At 45.8% G+C, this 16,960-nt stretch overlaps 1 protein-coding gene across 8 annotated transcripts in view; it reads right to left on the reverse strand.

Moving 5' to 3' along the window:
- The window catches only part of EPB41L5 (erythrocyte membrane protein band 4.1 like 5), a 165,473-nt gene that overhangs the window by 133,174 nt on the left and 15,339 nt on the right, over positions 1 to 16,960 (reverse strand). For 2 of the 8 annotated variants that reach the window (XM_060153159.1, XM_060153154.1), the window contains exons 1-2: positions 15,970 to 16,002; positions 3,361 to 3,547 (exon numbers count right to left, since the gene is read on the reverse strand). In XM_060153159.1, coding sequence (XP_060009142.1) covers positions 3,361 to 3,547; positions 15,970 to 15,974 — 192 coding nt within the window. In that variant the 5' untranslated portion in view covers positions 15,975 to 16,002. Of the gene's footprint in view, positions 1 to 3,360; positions 3,548 to 9,178; positions 9,284 to 15,969; positions 16,003 to 16,960 lie in introns of those variants that run through there. The other 6 variants (XM_060153158.1, XM_060153157.1, XM_060153153.1 and 3 more) reach the window with 6 other exon arrangements.

The raw sequence follows: 16,960 nt of genomic DNA on the forward strand, positions 1-16,960 counted from the left end.
TTGGTGTCATATCCAAGAAACTGGTATCAAATCCAAGGTCATGAAGATTTACCCCTGCATTTTCTTCTAAGAGTATTATAGTCTTATGTTTAGGACTTTGATCCATTTTGAGTTAATTTTTGTATATTTAGGAGTTAAAGGTCCAACTTCATTCTTTGCACGTTCTAGCACCGCTTGTTGAAAAGACCATTCTTTCCCTCATCGAATGGCTCTGGCACCCTGTCAAAAATCAACTGACCGTGGATGTGTGGGTTTATCTCTGGGTTCTCTATTCTGTTCCATTGGTCCTTGCGCCGGCAAAGCACACCATCTAGATTACTACTGCTTTACAGTTAAGTCTTAAAACTGGGAAATGTGAGTCCTACGACTTTGTTCTTTTTCAAATATTGTTTTGGCTATTCTGGATCCCTTGCAATTCCATATGAATTTGAAAATCAGCTTGTCAATTTCCACAAATACATCAGCTGACATTCTGGTGGGGATTATGTTGAATCTGTAAATCAGTTTGGGGTATACTGCCATCTCAACAATGTTAAGTCTTCCAATTCGTGAACACAGGATGTTTTTTCAGTTATTTTAAGATACAATGGTCTATATAATTTAAAGATTTCAGCATCTGTATCAGCAAAGTAGATATATAAAAATTATCATCTAATGGTTAATCAAATATTTCCCATTAATTTAAAACTTAGGAGACACAGAGTTTTACAAGACAGGCTATTTACTAAACAATACTAAGCTCATAAATCGAAGGAGTTACTATGGCATTTCCAAAGAGAAAGTTTAAAAACCAGATAATTAGAAATTTCTACCTGATGCCTTGCTCTTATCCTTTACTGAAAGGCACTCTCACTACGTTAATTCCTTAAAAAAAAGGAAGTAGAAGGTTATTTAAATTCCTCCCCCAATCTTGAGAGGAAAGGAGAACGGAAGAAAGAAAATGACCATTACTACTAAGTGTATATTAATTTGAAGTATATAGATCTAGATTTCTCTACTTAACTACAGATAATCCCTCGCATATTGCCTGGACCATCATCTGAGTTCCAGGCTGCTTGCCACAATCAATACTGACGCTAAGCCCAATGGGAAATAAGTATGTGCTTCATTCAATTTCTAACGTCAACTCTAAATCTTCTTTCAGAGTCATACTAGACTGGCTGAGAAGCTAAATCAAAAAAAGGGAAAACCTGGGGCTTCCCTGGTGGTGCAGTGGCTGAGAGCCCGCCTGCCGATGCAGGGGACACGGGTTCGAGCCCTGGTCCAGGAAAATCCCACATGCCGCGGAGCAACTAAGACCGTGCACCACAACTACTGAGCCTGTGCTTTAGAGCCCGTGAGCCACAACTACTGAGCCCACGTGCCTAGAGCCCATGCTCTGCAACAAGAGAAGCCACCACAATGAGAAGCCCGTGCACTGCAACAAAGAGTAGCCCTCGCTTGCTGCAACTAGAGTAAGCCCATGTGCGGCAACAAAGACCCAATGCAGCCAAAAATAAATAAATAAATAAATAAATAAATAAATAAATAAGTTTGTATTAAAAAATTAAAGGAAGAGAGAAAAACTTTTCTTCCCAGAAATTACTATTCTTCTGGCCATTTTCTTTAGTAAGGCAGTTTAGCTGGGAGGGCAATGCCCATTTTATATCCACGCAAGCATCCAGAGTTAGCTTATTAACTCGAGGATTTCCCCTGCGGAGCTGAAAAGGCAACTGCTCTGGCTGCACAGAGACAAATGTAAAACTCCTGGCTTTTTCACTGCAGCCGTGTGCGTGCAAGGCGGGCTAACGTTTCTGGCCTGATGGAGTATCACACATGCCCTCACTGAGCACACCAAGCAAGGGGAAGCATTCTAAACCAGTCACTAGCCATTTATTCTACTTTCCTGGTGTCAGCTTCTCCATCAACACCCTCGAGACTTCATACTTCCAACATTAGGTAATAAGAAACTTCCTTCTACTCTCCTACACAGCAATCTCAAGCTTTTCACCACATACCTAAGCATATTTCAGTGGAACAGTACACAGAACTCTTGAGATACTTATCAAATAAATGAACATGAAAACTACCCTCACAAAGGAGCACATATTGGAACATCAAACCCTCAAGCAGCCCTTACAGGAAGAAAATTTAAATGCATTAAAGTCTTTCAAAGTCAAAATCCCTGAAAATGCCCGGTCTAATGTACAAATATAATAAACACTCAAAAAGATGACTTCAAAACACTTCAAGATATCCTGTGTCTTCATTTTATCATATTCTATTATTTTAAAAACGTAAAATGTACATACCTAGTACATTTTAAATTATTCAGTTAATCAGAATATTCGTTTAAACAAACTACCCAGTCCCTTCATCTCTCTGCGAGTCTAAGGCCGTCCACGGCTCATCCGACCATGCACCACTGCAGCACCCAGGCTACCGCTTCGCGCTATGGGGTCTTTTATTGCATTTTGGGTGAATGAGTGTGCACTAAAAAGAGTCTGTAGGGAGGGAAGACACTGTGGAACATGCAATGACACCTCAAATTGCACATTTTACAGCTTAGTCACGTAAACCTTTTAATACAGGGCAAAGACATGAGAAAGAGATTTGGTATTAGCAAACAGCTCAGAAAGAAGCTCCACAGCCCCCATAGAGCTACCTCCCCTCCCCTCAAAAAAAGAGACCTGCAAGGAATAAGTTAACTCCTTTCAGATATATTGGATTGTTTCACACTGTGAGTTGTGATTATTCATAACTGCAAAAAAAAACTCCCCAAAATGTGAATATAATTACAACATCCAATCTTGAAATTACAGTGTATGGAAAACCTACCCTGCAAACTACTTTGGGAACAAAGAGATGGGCAGCCAGAGCTGAGGGGTATGAACAAAGTCCTTTTCCTCACTTCATTCCATTAAAACGTCTACAAGCACACCGAAGTGGGCAAGAAGTATTTGTTTTGAGGAAAGTGAGGAGTGTTTTGAAAACTACAAAAAAATACAGAGAACTAAACGTCTTACAGTATCCACGTAAGTATCATTATCGTCCCCAAAGATTCTCACTGCTTTAATAACTGCTCAACAAGGACTGTGAGAAAGCCCCGGGAAGTACACGGCATACTGCCACCATGGAGAACACACAAACACACACACAGACGACTCACACCAGCAACTGCCCTAACATCTGAAAGTTCCAGTTAAGTGCCACTAATTCCAGAGAAGTCCCAGCGCTCCAGCTATCGAAGGCCACCTGATCCATGCACCTGTGCGGCAGGCGTGGATCCCACCTGCCCAAGTGACCTGATCCCCCGCCCCTCCCCGCAGCTCCAGAGAAGCACATGACCTCAGCACGAACGTGCAAGTCAGCAAACTGTACCGGCAAGTCCACACTGACGTCGGTCCCGTCCAGGAGGGACACTCGGCAGGTGATGACGGCCCTCGCGTCCCCGGCCGCAGGGATGTGCATGGCTGCACGCTGGGCCTCGCGGAGCCGGTCCCTCTCGGCCTGTCTGCGCATCGACCGGCGGCCGAGCGTTCTGCGGAAGAAGCTCAGCATTTTGTCACTGCAAAAGACAGGAAAAGGTGTCAGAGGTCTCCCGCAATTGGCTGTCAGACAAACGGTGTAATTTAGTAAAGTTCTGTGGACACTAGGAGATGCGTTATTAAAAGAGCATCTGGTCAAGTAAATTTGAAAAAAATATTATTAATACTGGCTACTTCAGTTGAGTTTTTCAAGACCTTAACCTAAAATAGGGCTACGGCTCACAGCACTTCTAAACTTTCTGGACTTTTTTGTAAGGAGCTAATCTGGTAAGAGAAGGGCAAACATTTATGAAGTTCAACAGGTCTTTTGGGCCAGTAATTTATATGTACAACAGCCAAATACCCCTACAAACATTAGGAGACGATGCCATACGCTAAGGTGCCCTTTGATAATAACAACCATCCTAAGAAGTTCCATTTCTTCTCTGACCAGATTAGCTATTATTAAGTAGCAATTTAAAATCTGTAATAAAATACTTGATAAAAACTTATATTTGAATTATATTTGAAATAGATGATTATTTTTGTAATTTTACTATGAAATTTCTATAAATTTAATAGTAATTTATAAATTACTATAAAATTTCAGATAGCTTTTCAGTTTACAAAGCCCTCATACGTAACGTGTGGCCCCAGTCTCCTTCTCCCCAGGTTTCTTTTCAGGCATTGCTCCCTTTGCACCTTGCTGGCCAGTCTCATTTCAGCGGCCTGTCAAACGTCGCACTTGTCACCGCAGACCTCTAACGCCCTATGTCAGAGAACCCCTCCTAACTCCTGTTAACTTAACTCCCCCTAACCCTCCCCTGAGGAATATTCTGACATCTAAAGAGTCAGTCACTCCCATCATCACACTTTCACTGAACCTTGAAAATGTTTTGCTGCCTCACTAATCAGATTTTAATTATTCATTTACATGTCCATCTCCTTTATTGTAAGCTCCTTTTTTTAAATTTTTTAAAAATTTACTTACTTATTCATTTATTTATTTTTATTATTTATTTATTTACTTAGCTGTGCCGGGTCTTAGCTGCAGCATGCACACGGGGATCCAGTTCCCCAACCAGAGATCAAACCCAAGCCCCCTGCGTTGGGAGCGTGGGGCCTTATTCACTGGACCACCAGGGAGGTCCCTACTGTAAGCTCCTTGAGGACACAATTCCTACTTTGAACAGGTAGCCACCCAGCACATTTCATCATCAGGTACAACAAACGTTCAGTAAATAATCTTACTGGGTACTCAGAAAAACTCCCCAAATAATATTGTCTTATTTTGATAAGCAAACTAAGGGTCACAGAAATTAAACCACTGACCAAGTCCATTATTTAGTAAATACTGAAGACAGGGGCTCAAATTCTGATTTTCTGACTCCAAATCTTGGCCTTTCTACTACATCATAGGACTATTCATGCAAAACTCACATTACACAGATAAGAAAGAAATTATCAAAGATCACAGCTAAAAAGATGCTGAATGAAGATACAACATAAATCATAAATTTATGTCAGACATACGGTGTACACCGTTTGTCTGACATAAATCACACACGATGAATTTGTTTCTTAAAACTTAATTCAGCATATTCAAGAAATAAATTGCAAAGGGGTAAAAAAAAAAGAGTGGCAAAGGAAATTGCAGATTCAAAGAGACTTGAAACATATCAAAAAATCACCATGTGTGGGCCTACTTTTAGATCCTAATTCAACTAAAAATTCTTCTAGGTTGTCAGATGTTATCATTGAGGGAAGCTAGGTGAAAAGTATATGGGAACTCTGTACTACTGTAACTTCAGCATAAATCTAAAATTATTTCAAACTAAAATATTTTCTCAAGTCACGCATTTGTTATTATACATGTAATTTATAAGAAGTCTAGCATAACCAGCTGATGCTGTAAACTAGATAGATGCATTTGTAAACATGATAAAAATAAAAGCTGAAGTGTTAAAATAAATAACATATTTTAAAAAAATTCAGTAGCTATCAATTGAGAATTACAGCCTCATTTTACAAGTACACATACTCCTATGTAATCAGATAAACTGGCAAAACCATGATAGCTGTCATCGGAACTTCCTAAGGACACAACTACACACACACACATCTGAACACTAACTGGATTGTTTATGATAATCAAGGAAGTACTGCCAACTTTCTTTTGGATAAAACAGTGGTTTTAAAGATACGTTTTAAACAGAAAGTCTTTATCTTTTAAAAATACATCCTGAAAAATTTACAGAAGAATGATGTGATGTCTAGTATTCGCCTCAAAATAATACAAGGAAGGCAGTTAAGCGGGAAGAGAGAGGACACAAATTGGCCAGATAACTAACTGGCCAACAACTGTTGAGGCTGATGGGCACATGAAGGCTAATTATATTCTTCTGACTACTTCTGTATATGCTGAGTTTTTCCATAACAAAAAAGTTTTCTCTAAGGGAAAAAAAGTTCAAAGTGAAATACAACTTTATGGTTCCTAGGAAGTACATGAATTATAAAACAAGTTTTCTTTCACCACACCCTACACCTTAAAAATAGACTCACTGAACTTCCCTGGTGGCGCAGTGGTTAAGAATCCACCTGCCAACGCAGGGGACACGGGTTCAAGCCCTGGGGAGCAACTAAGCCCGTGCGCCACAACTACTGAGCCTGCTCTCTAGAGCCCACGAGCCACAACTACTGAGCCCATGTGCCACAACTACTGAAGCCCACGCGCCTCGAGCCCGTGCTCCACAACAAAAGAAGCCACCACAATGAGAAGCCCGCACACTGCAAGGAGAAGTAGCCCCGCTCACCGCAACCAGAGAAAGCCTGCGCGCAGCAACGAAGACCCAACGTAGCCAAAAATTAATTAATTAAAAAAAATAGACTCACCACACAAGCAGAATTAACCTGCTAAGGAAAAACACAACTTCCTTCTTATTTATAATTTTAATAACTATGTACTTTGAACTATGAAACTCCATGCCACAAATAACAGGTTCTTTTATAAAAGAATATGAAAGCACTTACATGAAAACAAATTTCAGATGGACTAAAGAAGTAAAAGAAATGAGTACTAGAAAACAACAAATATTAGGGTGAAATTCCGCAAAAAAATTCTTGAAGGATTAATAGGCAGTTTAATAAAGAACTATCACAAATTGTGAAGATAAACAACCCAGAAGAGAAAGAACAGACAAGATATGAAGAAACAAGGTCTCAAAGATGACATGCAATAAAAATATTCATTACAGGGCTTCCCTGGTGGCGCAGTGGTTGAGAGTCCGCCTGCCGATGCAGGGGACACGGGTTCGTGCCCCGGTCCGGGAAGATCCCACATGCCGCGGAGCGGCTGGGCCCGTGAGCCATGGCCGCTGAGCCTGCGCGTCCGGAGCCTGGGCTCCGCAACGGGAGAGGCCACAGCAGTGAGAGGCCCGCGTACCGCAAAAAAAATATATATATATATATTCATCACAAAGATGTTCAACCTCACCAGTAACCAAGCAAATCCAAATTAAAAAACTAGGATACTGTCTATCATTTAAAAGACCCTAGATACCCAGTACTGCAAAGGGTATGTGAACAACAACCACTCTCACACCACGTCCCCTGGAGGAAGAAGTCAGCACACATGAGAAGTGTTAATGTGCGCACCCTTTCACCCAGCAGTCCTATGTCTAGTAGCACAGCCTAAAGGAATGTCCCATATGTGCTCCAAGTTACGGAAACAAGAATTTTCAGGGCATGATTAAGACAGTTTTAAATACCTCTATCAACATGCAAGTAGTTAAATGATGGTTCATACAATGGCATATGACAGTTGTTTTCAAAGTACAGTTGACAAAGACACTGACAAAATCTACAAGTGAAAAATGAAATCAGAAAAAGGAGCATAGTTTACTCCACACTGGGGTGGGGCGCACACATATACATATTCTTACACCTTGTCCACACACAAAAGCACGAGGACATGTACACTCAAGCAAGGTTATCTCTGGAGAGGGTCCTGTGGCGGTTCTCAGTTCTTGCATAATACCAACATACGAACACGTCCGAAGTTTAATAAATGTATTGCCGACCCGTTCTCCCACGTCCACCCTCCCCAGCCCCCTCCTTCGAGGCGCAACAGCGGATTCTGAGCGGCCACCCCGCCAACCCCTGTGAAGGACCCAGCGTTACCGGCCTCGCTCCCCGCCGCCGGGACCCTCAGGCGCCCACCCTCGCGCTCGCCCCGCTCGGGTCAGGCTTCCACTCAGCCCGAGAGCCCGCAAGTGCAGCCTTTCCCCCAGCTGTTCCGGCTCTCTGGGTGCCCTCTCCACGCCAGCTCCCCGACCCTCTCCTACTTCGCACAGCCACCTTCAGACGGCTGCTTGGAAGTGTCTCTTCCTCAGAAAAGCATCCCGTGCCGCCTGAGTTGGGTCTCCTTGCAGCAGCCCTAGTCCGCTCTTTATAACACTCGAGGGACCTGCAATTAAACGCCACGCCGTCTGTCCATTTTACTAGGTGTTTCCCCCACTAAGCCACACACAAGGACAGGGACCCAGTCCGACTCGCTCCCCACGGCGGCCCAGCCAGCACGGCAATACGCGCATCAGGCGCTGTGTAAAGAGCTTGTCCGAAATAATACAACGGGATTTCGGGGTGGTAGGGTTTTGCCTATTTCTTACACAGTAGTTTTGAATCCATCACGTCTAACTTCTCAGCTGTGAACTAACGCGGGCTTCCTTTACAATCGGAATCATGCAAACTCAAGTCGTCCGTTTACCACCTAACTGAAGTTTTGGCTTTTTTAAATACACACCTAAAACTCAAAAGTCTGCCGTGATTCGTGTACACTCTGCTACGTGAGCGATGGCCACAGTCCAAGGTCGGCAACTGCTCCCCACCAAGGAAAGAGCGCCCGCTTGCAGCTGGTAAGGAGCGCTCCCGGGACGCTTCCTTCCCTACGCGCCGGCTCCCGCACCGGCTTTCTGGCTCAGCACAAACCCTAGTTGACCAGGGTCAGGCTTACTCACCACCACCAGGGGAATGACACCCTCCCTCCCAGTGATCCCAGCACAGAGAGCGTCTGCAAGGAAGGCCTTCAGCAGACGGAGCAAACAGGTCGTTTTCTAAAGAACGAGAAAACCCTGCCAACCAGCGCCTGTGAAACCATCCACTGTGTCAGTAGGACAGCAACGGAGCGACGGGAAGCCCTCCCCCAATTCTGGAAAAAACATGTAATATCCACTTAAAATGCTGCCAAACGGTCTAAAAGACTCGGGTGTGGTTGCCCTGACGGCAGAACCGTAAGGGCAGGTACCACCAAAGCCGACCCCCCCGGAGCCCGGCGTCCGGGCCGGCCGCGAGGTGGGGGGCGGGGGTCCCCGGAGCCCCCTTCCCCACCCCCACCCCCACCCCGGGACACCTGCCGGTCCGCCCCCGGAGCGCTTCAGCCCAGCGCGGTCGCGACCGGCCCTCGGTGCGTCCCCGAGCGGCCACGTCCGCCCGCAGGTGGATACCCGGCCCGGCCCGGCCCGGCCCGGCCCGGCCCGGCCTCCCTCCCTCCGCGCCCGGCCCTCCGGCCGCCGCCCGCCCGCCCCTCGCGCCGGGCGGCCCAAGGGTCCCGGGCGAGGCCGCAGCCCCGGCGCCGGCGAGGAGGGCGTGAGGAGCCGGGAGGGCGGCGCGCTTACCTGGCGGCGACCACCCGCAGCCACGAGAGGGGAGAGAGACCCACGCGAAGCGCCAGGGGGCGGCTCCGGGGAGACGCCGAGAAATGGCGGCCAGAGGCGCGCCCACCGCACTAATCCCCGCAGACCCCGGCCGCCGGCCCGCCCCTTAGAGCCCCTAAGCTCCGCCCCGAGGGCGGGGAACGCCGCTCTTAAATGGGCAACGACACCGCCCCGGAAGTTGCGGGGCGGGGAGATGCTCGGGTTAAAGCGGCGATGCCGACCCGGCCGGAGCTCTGGCGGCTGGTTTAAAGCGGCTCTGCCGGAGCCCGGTACCCGGGAGTCCTTCAACATGTTAATTCACGTGGCAAATATTTACTGCCCGGCTGTATTCTAGTGGGGACAGAGACGGTGAACAGATGCATGAAGAACGGTAAGAAAGCGGACGGGAAATAGGAGATTTCTATTTAACGGAGAACGTTGCATCCTTTCTCCTTACAGAGAATTCAGGTCAGTGCCCGCGATGGGCCAGGGTGTGTACTGGGCAGCGGAGATACGATGGATAAACAGGACACACGAAGAGACCTCATGCGCCTTCCGAGCTGACAGGAGAGACAGAAAGTAAGTGACATCAGTTAGTAAGATTCAGTACCACCTATTAAGTATCCGTGGTTAGAGTTGGGCACTAGGGTTAGGCCCTGCTAAATGACAAAGAGAAAGCTAGAAGGGGGACAGGGACAGAGTGAGGACTGGTGGTCTTACACAGACCCGTAGGGAAGGAGGAAGGTCTGTCTCCTTGGAGTGAAGGGCCTGAAGGAGGTGAAGGCGCGCCCCTGCTGGGCCCGGCCTGCTCGGTTGAGCGAGGTGCCTGGGGGCGGGGGCAGAGGGAAGGGCCGTGGGGGACCGAGACGACAAGTCAGAGAGGACAGGGCCGAGCTGAAGGGGCTTCGGGGCCCTGGGCAAAGCTCCGAGGGCTTCAGTGGAGGACCTGCTGGCTGAAAGCAGAAGGGCCCTTCCTAGGGTTTGGCGCTGCCCCTTTGAACCCACACCACCCCAAGCCCTCTCCATCGTCTGGGGAGACACAGCTGGGGGCTGCGGTGCCACAGGAGCTGGGGTTGCCCAAAGGCCTTCACTCGTCCGTGTGGCATCTCAGCTGGGGTGGCTCTTAGCAGCAGCAGCTGAGTTCTCTTGGGCGTCTGGAGTAGGGCAGTTGAAGTGGCTGGAGCCCCTCAAAGAGTGAGAACTGAAGCTTCTAAGGCCTGTAAGGGCAACGCCCAGAAGTCATACGCTGTCACTTCTGTTGCGGGTTACCGATTAAAGCGAGTCAGAAGGCCAGACCCCTTTCAAAAGGGACGGAAACAAGATTCCACCTCTATTTTTTTTCTTTTAATAGTATTAGAGAAGTTTTCTTTCTCTACTTTTTAAAAATAGCTTTATTGAGATGTGATTCCCCCATTTAAAGTGTACACTTCAACGATTTTTGCGTATTTACAAAGTCGTGCAGCCATCACTACAATCCTAATTATAGACATTTTCATCACTTTCTCGTGGGAGGAGCAGCACGGATGTACAGGGGTGAGAGGAACTGCGCGTGCTCATCTCTGAAATTTAGCTCCATAAAAAAGCAATGACTCGGCCATAAAAAAGAATGAAATCACGCCATTTGCAGCAACATGGATGCAACTAGAGATTCTCATACTACGTGAAGTAAGTCAGACAGAGACAAATACCATATGATATCACTTATATGTGGCATCTAAAATATGACACAAACGAACTTATCTACGAAGCAGAAACAGACTCACAGACTTGTGGTTGCCTAGGGGGAGGGGGGAGGGGGTAGCTTGGACTGGGAATTTGGGATTAGTAGAGGCAAACTATTATATACAGAACGCATAAACAACAAGGTCCTACTGCAGAGCACGGGGAACTATATTCAACATCCTGTGATAAACCATCATGGAAAAGAATATGAAAAAGAATATATAACTAAGTCACTTTGCTGTACAGCAGAAATTAACACAACACTGTAAATCAACTATACTCCAATTAAAAAAAAAGCAGTGATGACAATGATGCTGACACAGGGGTAGGGGAGTGTGGCTCATGTATAGATGGAACAATAAAGGGCCACAGGGTGAAGGTGGGTGATAAGTACATTAAACTATTCTGTCCATTTTATGTGCAGGTTTGAATTTTTTCCATAGTAAAGAGTTAAAAAAACAAAAACAAAAAACCAACTCTCTGGGCCATGTACCCCGTGGAAACCCTTCATGTCTCCCTGGGGTTAGGTTACCCTGTTTGAGAACTGTCTGGTCTTGAGTGCCACGCACCGAGTCTGTCAGGGCTGAGAGCTGTATTGTACTTTTCCTGTTTACTGACCAACAATGGAAGCATTTTCTCTCAATGCTTATAAACCAGCTTCACTGTCCTAAATTGTTGCCTAGCACACCCGTTTAGAGGAACAGTCCTCTGCTCCATCCTTTTTTCTACCTCGGTCAAGGGTGGGGTGGGGTGAGAGAAATAGGTTGAGAAATATGGTTATAGGCTGAAGGAAATATGAAGTCTTGGAGGATGCAAGCCAAGGGCCTAAGCCATAGGAGGTTGTTTGTGCTCTAATCATGAAAGATTATTCCTCCTAACAATTCATCCTCTCCCCCGATCCTCTCCCCCAGGCATAGACACCCTCTGCAACATTCTTGTTTTGTGGTGAATTAGCCCTCTGCCTTCCACCAGAGACAGAAGGCTCTCTCCTTGGACACAGCTGAATTGTTATAATGCACTTGGCTGCAAGAAATAGAGAATACAATTAACTGTAGCTTAAAAAATAAGTAGACTATTTTTCTTACATAAGTAATCTAGAGATTGGTTCAACTCAACAGTCCAATAGGATCCTAAACTGTTACTCTTTCTGTTCTGTCATCCTTAGTATGTTGACTCTGGTTTTTATGCTTCTAGCCTACTGGCCACAAGAGGGCTGCAGTATCATCAGCTCCCCTATCTGAGTTTCAGAAATGAAAGGGAAAGGGGAAAAGATCTTCTCTTCCCGAAGCTTTTTTTTTTTTTGGCTGTGCTGCGAGGCTTGCGGGATCTTAGTTCCCTGACCAGGGATCAAACCCGTGCCACGGCAGTGAAAGCACCGAGTCTTAACCACTGGACCGCCAGGGAATTCCCAGCGAAGCCTTGTCTTTAATTCAGGGAAGGAAGTCCCCCCACGCCCTGTCTCATTGATGAGAATGGGATTACCTGCCCACACTGGCCACAGGGAGAGAGAATACCATAACTGGTTTAGACCAATTATAATTCACACTTGGGGTTTGGGGAAGGGCCTGCTCCCTCTGAGATTAAGGGCTCACCCTTAACTTCTTGAGCAGATCCAAGTTGTATTAGCAGGAAGCAGGGCGTGTTGTTAGGAAGAATGGCTGTGGGTAAGGTATCGAAAGTGCCTACTAGAATAACCCACTTTTGGTGGAACAGTCCTGGCCATGGAAAGATTTTCCTCTATTGAACTAACATCCTCACCCTAGATTTCCACTCCTATTTTAGGTCCTGGTTTGCTCTCTCTGGAGTCACAGAAAGGGGTAGATACAGGTTTTATTAGTTCTGAAAATCATTTAATACAATTGGTGGGGGGAGGGGAGGCTTAAGTGAAATAAGGCAGATTTAAAGATTGAAAGTAGAGTGAGATACAGGGTCTTGGAAGAGGCCCATACAAGTCAGGAGCTCTAAAGCTTAAAGCTGATTATCTTCACGGTAAATCCACTTTTGCCCACAAGAAACAACATGGCCCCTCTTTCACACCACAGCCCTTTATTTTTAATTAATTAATTAATTAAAATTTTTTTTTTGGCTGTGTTGGTTGCTGTGCGCGGGCTTTCTCTAGTTGCGGCAAGCGGGGGCTACTCTTCGTTGCGGAGCAGGGGCTCTAGGTGTGCGGGCTCAGTAGTTGTGGCACGCAGCCTCAGTAGTTGTGGCACGCAGGCTCAGTAGTTGTGGCTTATGGGCTGTAGAGCACAGGCTCAGTAGTTGTGGCGCACGGGCTTAGTTGCGCCGCGTAATGTGGGATCTTCCCTGACCAGGTCTCAAACCTGTGTCCCCTACACTGGCAGGCGGATTCTTAACCACTGTGCCACCAGGGAAGTCCCCACACCACAGCCCTTTAAATAACTGAGGACATTGGTCCCAAGTCTGCAAAACCCTCTCCCCTTGATTTCCAAGCTCCTTTACTTTCTCAGCCAGCTTGTCTGAACTGGTCCACACGGGTGGGGCCATTCATGCTGAGGCATTCTGAGCGGAGTGAAGCAGAGAGAATTCGAGTATGAGAGTCAGTCCTCCTGGAGGCTGAAGGGGCCCTGCTTCCACAAGCCTCCACTGAGAAGACCCTTGCTGATTAGTAGAACATTGCAGAAGTGATGGTGTGTGACTGCCATCATAAATGACAGTGCCCTTCTGCCTTGCCCTCTCAGATTGCTCACTGTGGGGGACAGCAGCCACCATGTCACGAAGACACTCAAGAAGCCCTGTGTAGCCACCTGGATGGAGAGGACCTGAGGCCTCCCACCAACAGCCAGCACCCACTTGCCAGGTGTGTAGGTGAGTCATGTTGCACTGGATCCTCCGAGTCCTTTAAGCCTTCATATGACAAAGTCCCCACCAATATGCAACTGTGGCTGAGTCAGAACCACCTATCTCCTGTCCCACAGAAACTGTAAGCAATAATAAATACTTGTTGTTATTTTAAGCCGCACACACACACACACACACACACACACACACAAAGAAAAAAGAAAAAAATTAAAAAAAAAAAAAGAAAAGACCCTTGAGAGAGCGGGAATCAGGAATAACTTGTTTTCCAGACACTGGATCAGGAGAGCACTGACTAGTCAAGAATGCACACAAGTAAGATAAATTAAAAAAAAAAAAAATCAGGAAGCACCACTAAGACAGAGTTTTATTAGCATACTGCAGTCTAGACTTCAGTTCAGAAGCTAAAAAATCCAAAATAACTTTAAGTCTGTAAAATGAGGATGATACCACCTTCCTAAGAGGGTAGTTATGAAACTTACATAAAATAAGTCAACTGAAAATGTTTTTGGAAGCACACAACACTACATAAAATATAAAAGTTATAGACCAAGGAACAAAGATCCCTGCGCTGACAGTGGGAGATGGGGGCTCCTGGAACAGGGCGGTGGCCTGGGCCTGGTTGTACACTCTTGGATGGCTCCCTTTACCCAGCTAAATCTTTCCTGAGCCAGAATCTCATGTCTGAAAGTTCACCCTTTCTCTCCATGCAAGTATTCCTGGCACGTGTAAGAGCTTAAAACTAATTCACACTGAAGTATTAACCACATAGACTAATTGAAGGACACCTTAAAAGAATGGGGGAGGGCTGGGGTAGAGGTGTGCAGAGAAGGGAGATGCAAGATAAACTGGAGACAAGTCACTCCCTTCTCCAGAGCACAAAGCCAGGCTTCTCCCTACTTCTGGAGATTCAGGACAATAGACCTAAGCATTCATGTTCCATGAATCCATACTTCATGTATCATTTTGTTCAGAATTATCTGGAACAGAGCCCTGCTGATCTGGTGGCGGACGCACGTTCTTCATTCTGCTAGGAAAAAAAAATTTCAGGAAACCCTGGATGGCTCCAGGCAAGTTCCTGCCATTGAGCAACAGAGAGGCGGAAGTGAAAACATTCTCCCATTGGGTTTGCCCAACAGTGAAACCACGAGGGACTGAGAGACTTAAGAAGAGGGGAGGAGCCACGGCTCAGCGCCCAGATGTTAAGTGCACGTGAGTCACCTGGGGATCTTGTTGCAAGGTTAAGTCTGGGGTGGGGCCTCAGAGTCCTTCGTGGCCCTTACATGACTGACCCGCACCTGTGACTGTTGTGTGATTCCAGGACCCGCCAAGCTATCAGGAGACCACATAGTAGAAAGACCAGTGGTGACTACCCTGCCATGAATTCACTTGACAAGCATCCATCTTTCCTGGCATTAGTTTTCTGGTCTATAAAATGAGGTAATTTGGGACTTCCCTAGTGGTCCAGTGGTAAAGAATCCGCCTTCCAATGCAGGGGACGCGGGCTTGATTCCCTGGTCAGGGAACTAGGATCCCACATGCCACGGGGCAACTAAGCCTGTTCACCACAACTACTGAGCTCGTGCACCTCAACTAGAGAGCCCACGTGCCACAACTAGAGAGAGAAAAACTGCCACACCACAACTAGAGAGAAGCCTGTGCCGCAATGAAAGTCCCGCATGCCTTAACAAAGATCCCGCGTGCCGCAACTAAGACCCAACACGGCCAAAAATAAATAATAAATACATCTTTTAAAAAAAATAAAATAAAATGAGTTAATTAGAACAGATGCTTCCTGAGATCTCTTCCAGATCTTAAAACCTGTGATTCTACACCTAGTTCAATACATAAGAGAATTTCATTTAATTTTACATAAACCAAATACACAAAAAAATTTGAATTTAGTTTTGTTAAAAGTAAACCAAACCTCAAATTTCCTTTAAAGAGAGAATCGTCACATTTTAAATGCCTATTTTCCAAAAATTGGTTTAGAAATATGAGGTCCAAGTTATGACAATGATTTTTCAAACATGTAAGTTGGTACTGTTCTCTTAAAAATAGTTTCTCTCAAAGAATATTAACTTTGGCTGTAGAGTCAGACACCTCCTAGACACACTAGCTACTTAACTTCCAAGGAATAAAGTGAGTTTTAACTCCTCGTCTGTAAAATGGAGACACAGTTGTGAGGGTCAAATGCAGTGGTGGGCAGTTGCAGTTCAGGGGCTTTGTACCTCATTTCTCGTGCTGATAATGCCTGAGAAAGCAGTGGGAGGTGAAGCTGTGAGTTTAGGTGGAAACTACTTCACAGGCTTCTGGATCTTCGCAGTGGTAGCAAATCTTTATCCTCAGAGGGTGGATCTGGTTCCTGGCAACAGCCAGAAGTCAATCAGAACACAGTTGGGTGAATGTGTTGAAAGACCAGGAGTCTGAAGGCAAAGGGGTTAAGTGCAGTCCGTGAAAACGGCAGAGTAGGGACCTTGGAAGATCCAGAAAAGCAACCAAAAGTCCAAAACACATGGTCAGAATTAACTTTTTCGAACTCTGGATATTAAGCAAAAGCTTGCAACAATCCAGAGGTGTTTACTCAAGGAACATAGCTAAATGTTGGTAAGAGCAATGAGTTTTGCAGCATTTTAATGGGCCTGGGTCTCAGCTTGCTCTCCCCAGTTCGTCTGCAGCCTTGAAACCAGCAGCCAAAGGGTCACTTGAGGGGGCAGAACAGTCAGGACTCCTTCAAAGCCCATTCCCAGAGAACTGTTACTTTCTTTGACCTAACTCAGAGCTCAAAATGAAAAGCTGGGGAGTCAGATGTGCAGAGGGGCTCTGGAAAGCTGACACATTTCTGGGAATCTCGAAGGCCACTCGTCTGCACGGGGCTATGTGCATGCCCGGCTCTAAGAATACATTTGTGTTTGAGCCCAATTATAATCCCTTAGTCTGTTGCAAAAAACAGACCCCAAGTATATCGATTTTTTTCTGTTAGTCTCTCATAATTGTCTTGTTCATACCACTTTTCAGACTTTGAGAAAGTATTAATGACACCTGTATAAAGCCTTTGGAAAAATGTGACCCTTTTTCTTTTCACACGCACGTTTCATTGGCTTATGTAACATATAATTAAATGATATAATGAAGATAAGTAAATTTGCATATGTAGGTTAGCAAATAAACACAGCTGGTTTTAGTAAGCTTACAACGTGCTTGGTGGAACTAGCAGAACTC

This window comes from Lagenorhynchus albirostris, chromosome 6 (assembly GCF_949774975.1).
Source record: "Lagenorhynchus albirostris chromosome 6, mLagAlb1.1, whole genome shotgun sequence".
Classification (NCBI taxonomy): Eukaryota; Metazoa; Chordata; class Mammalia; order Artiodactyla; family Delphinidae; genus Lagenorhynchus; species Lagenorhynchus albirostris.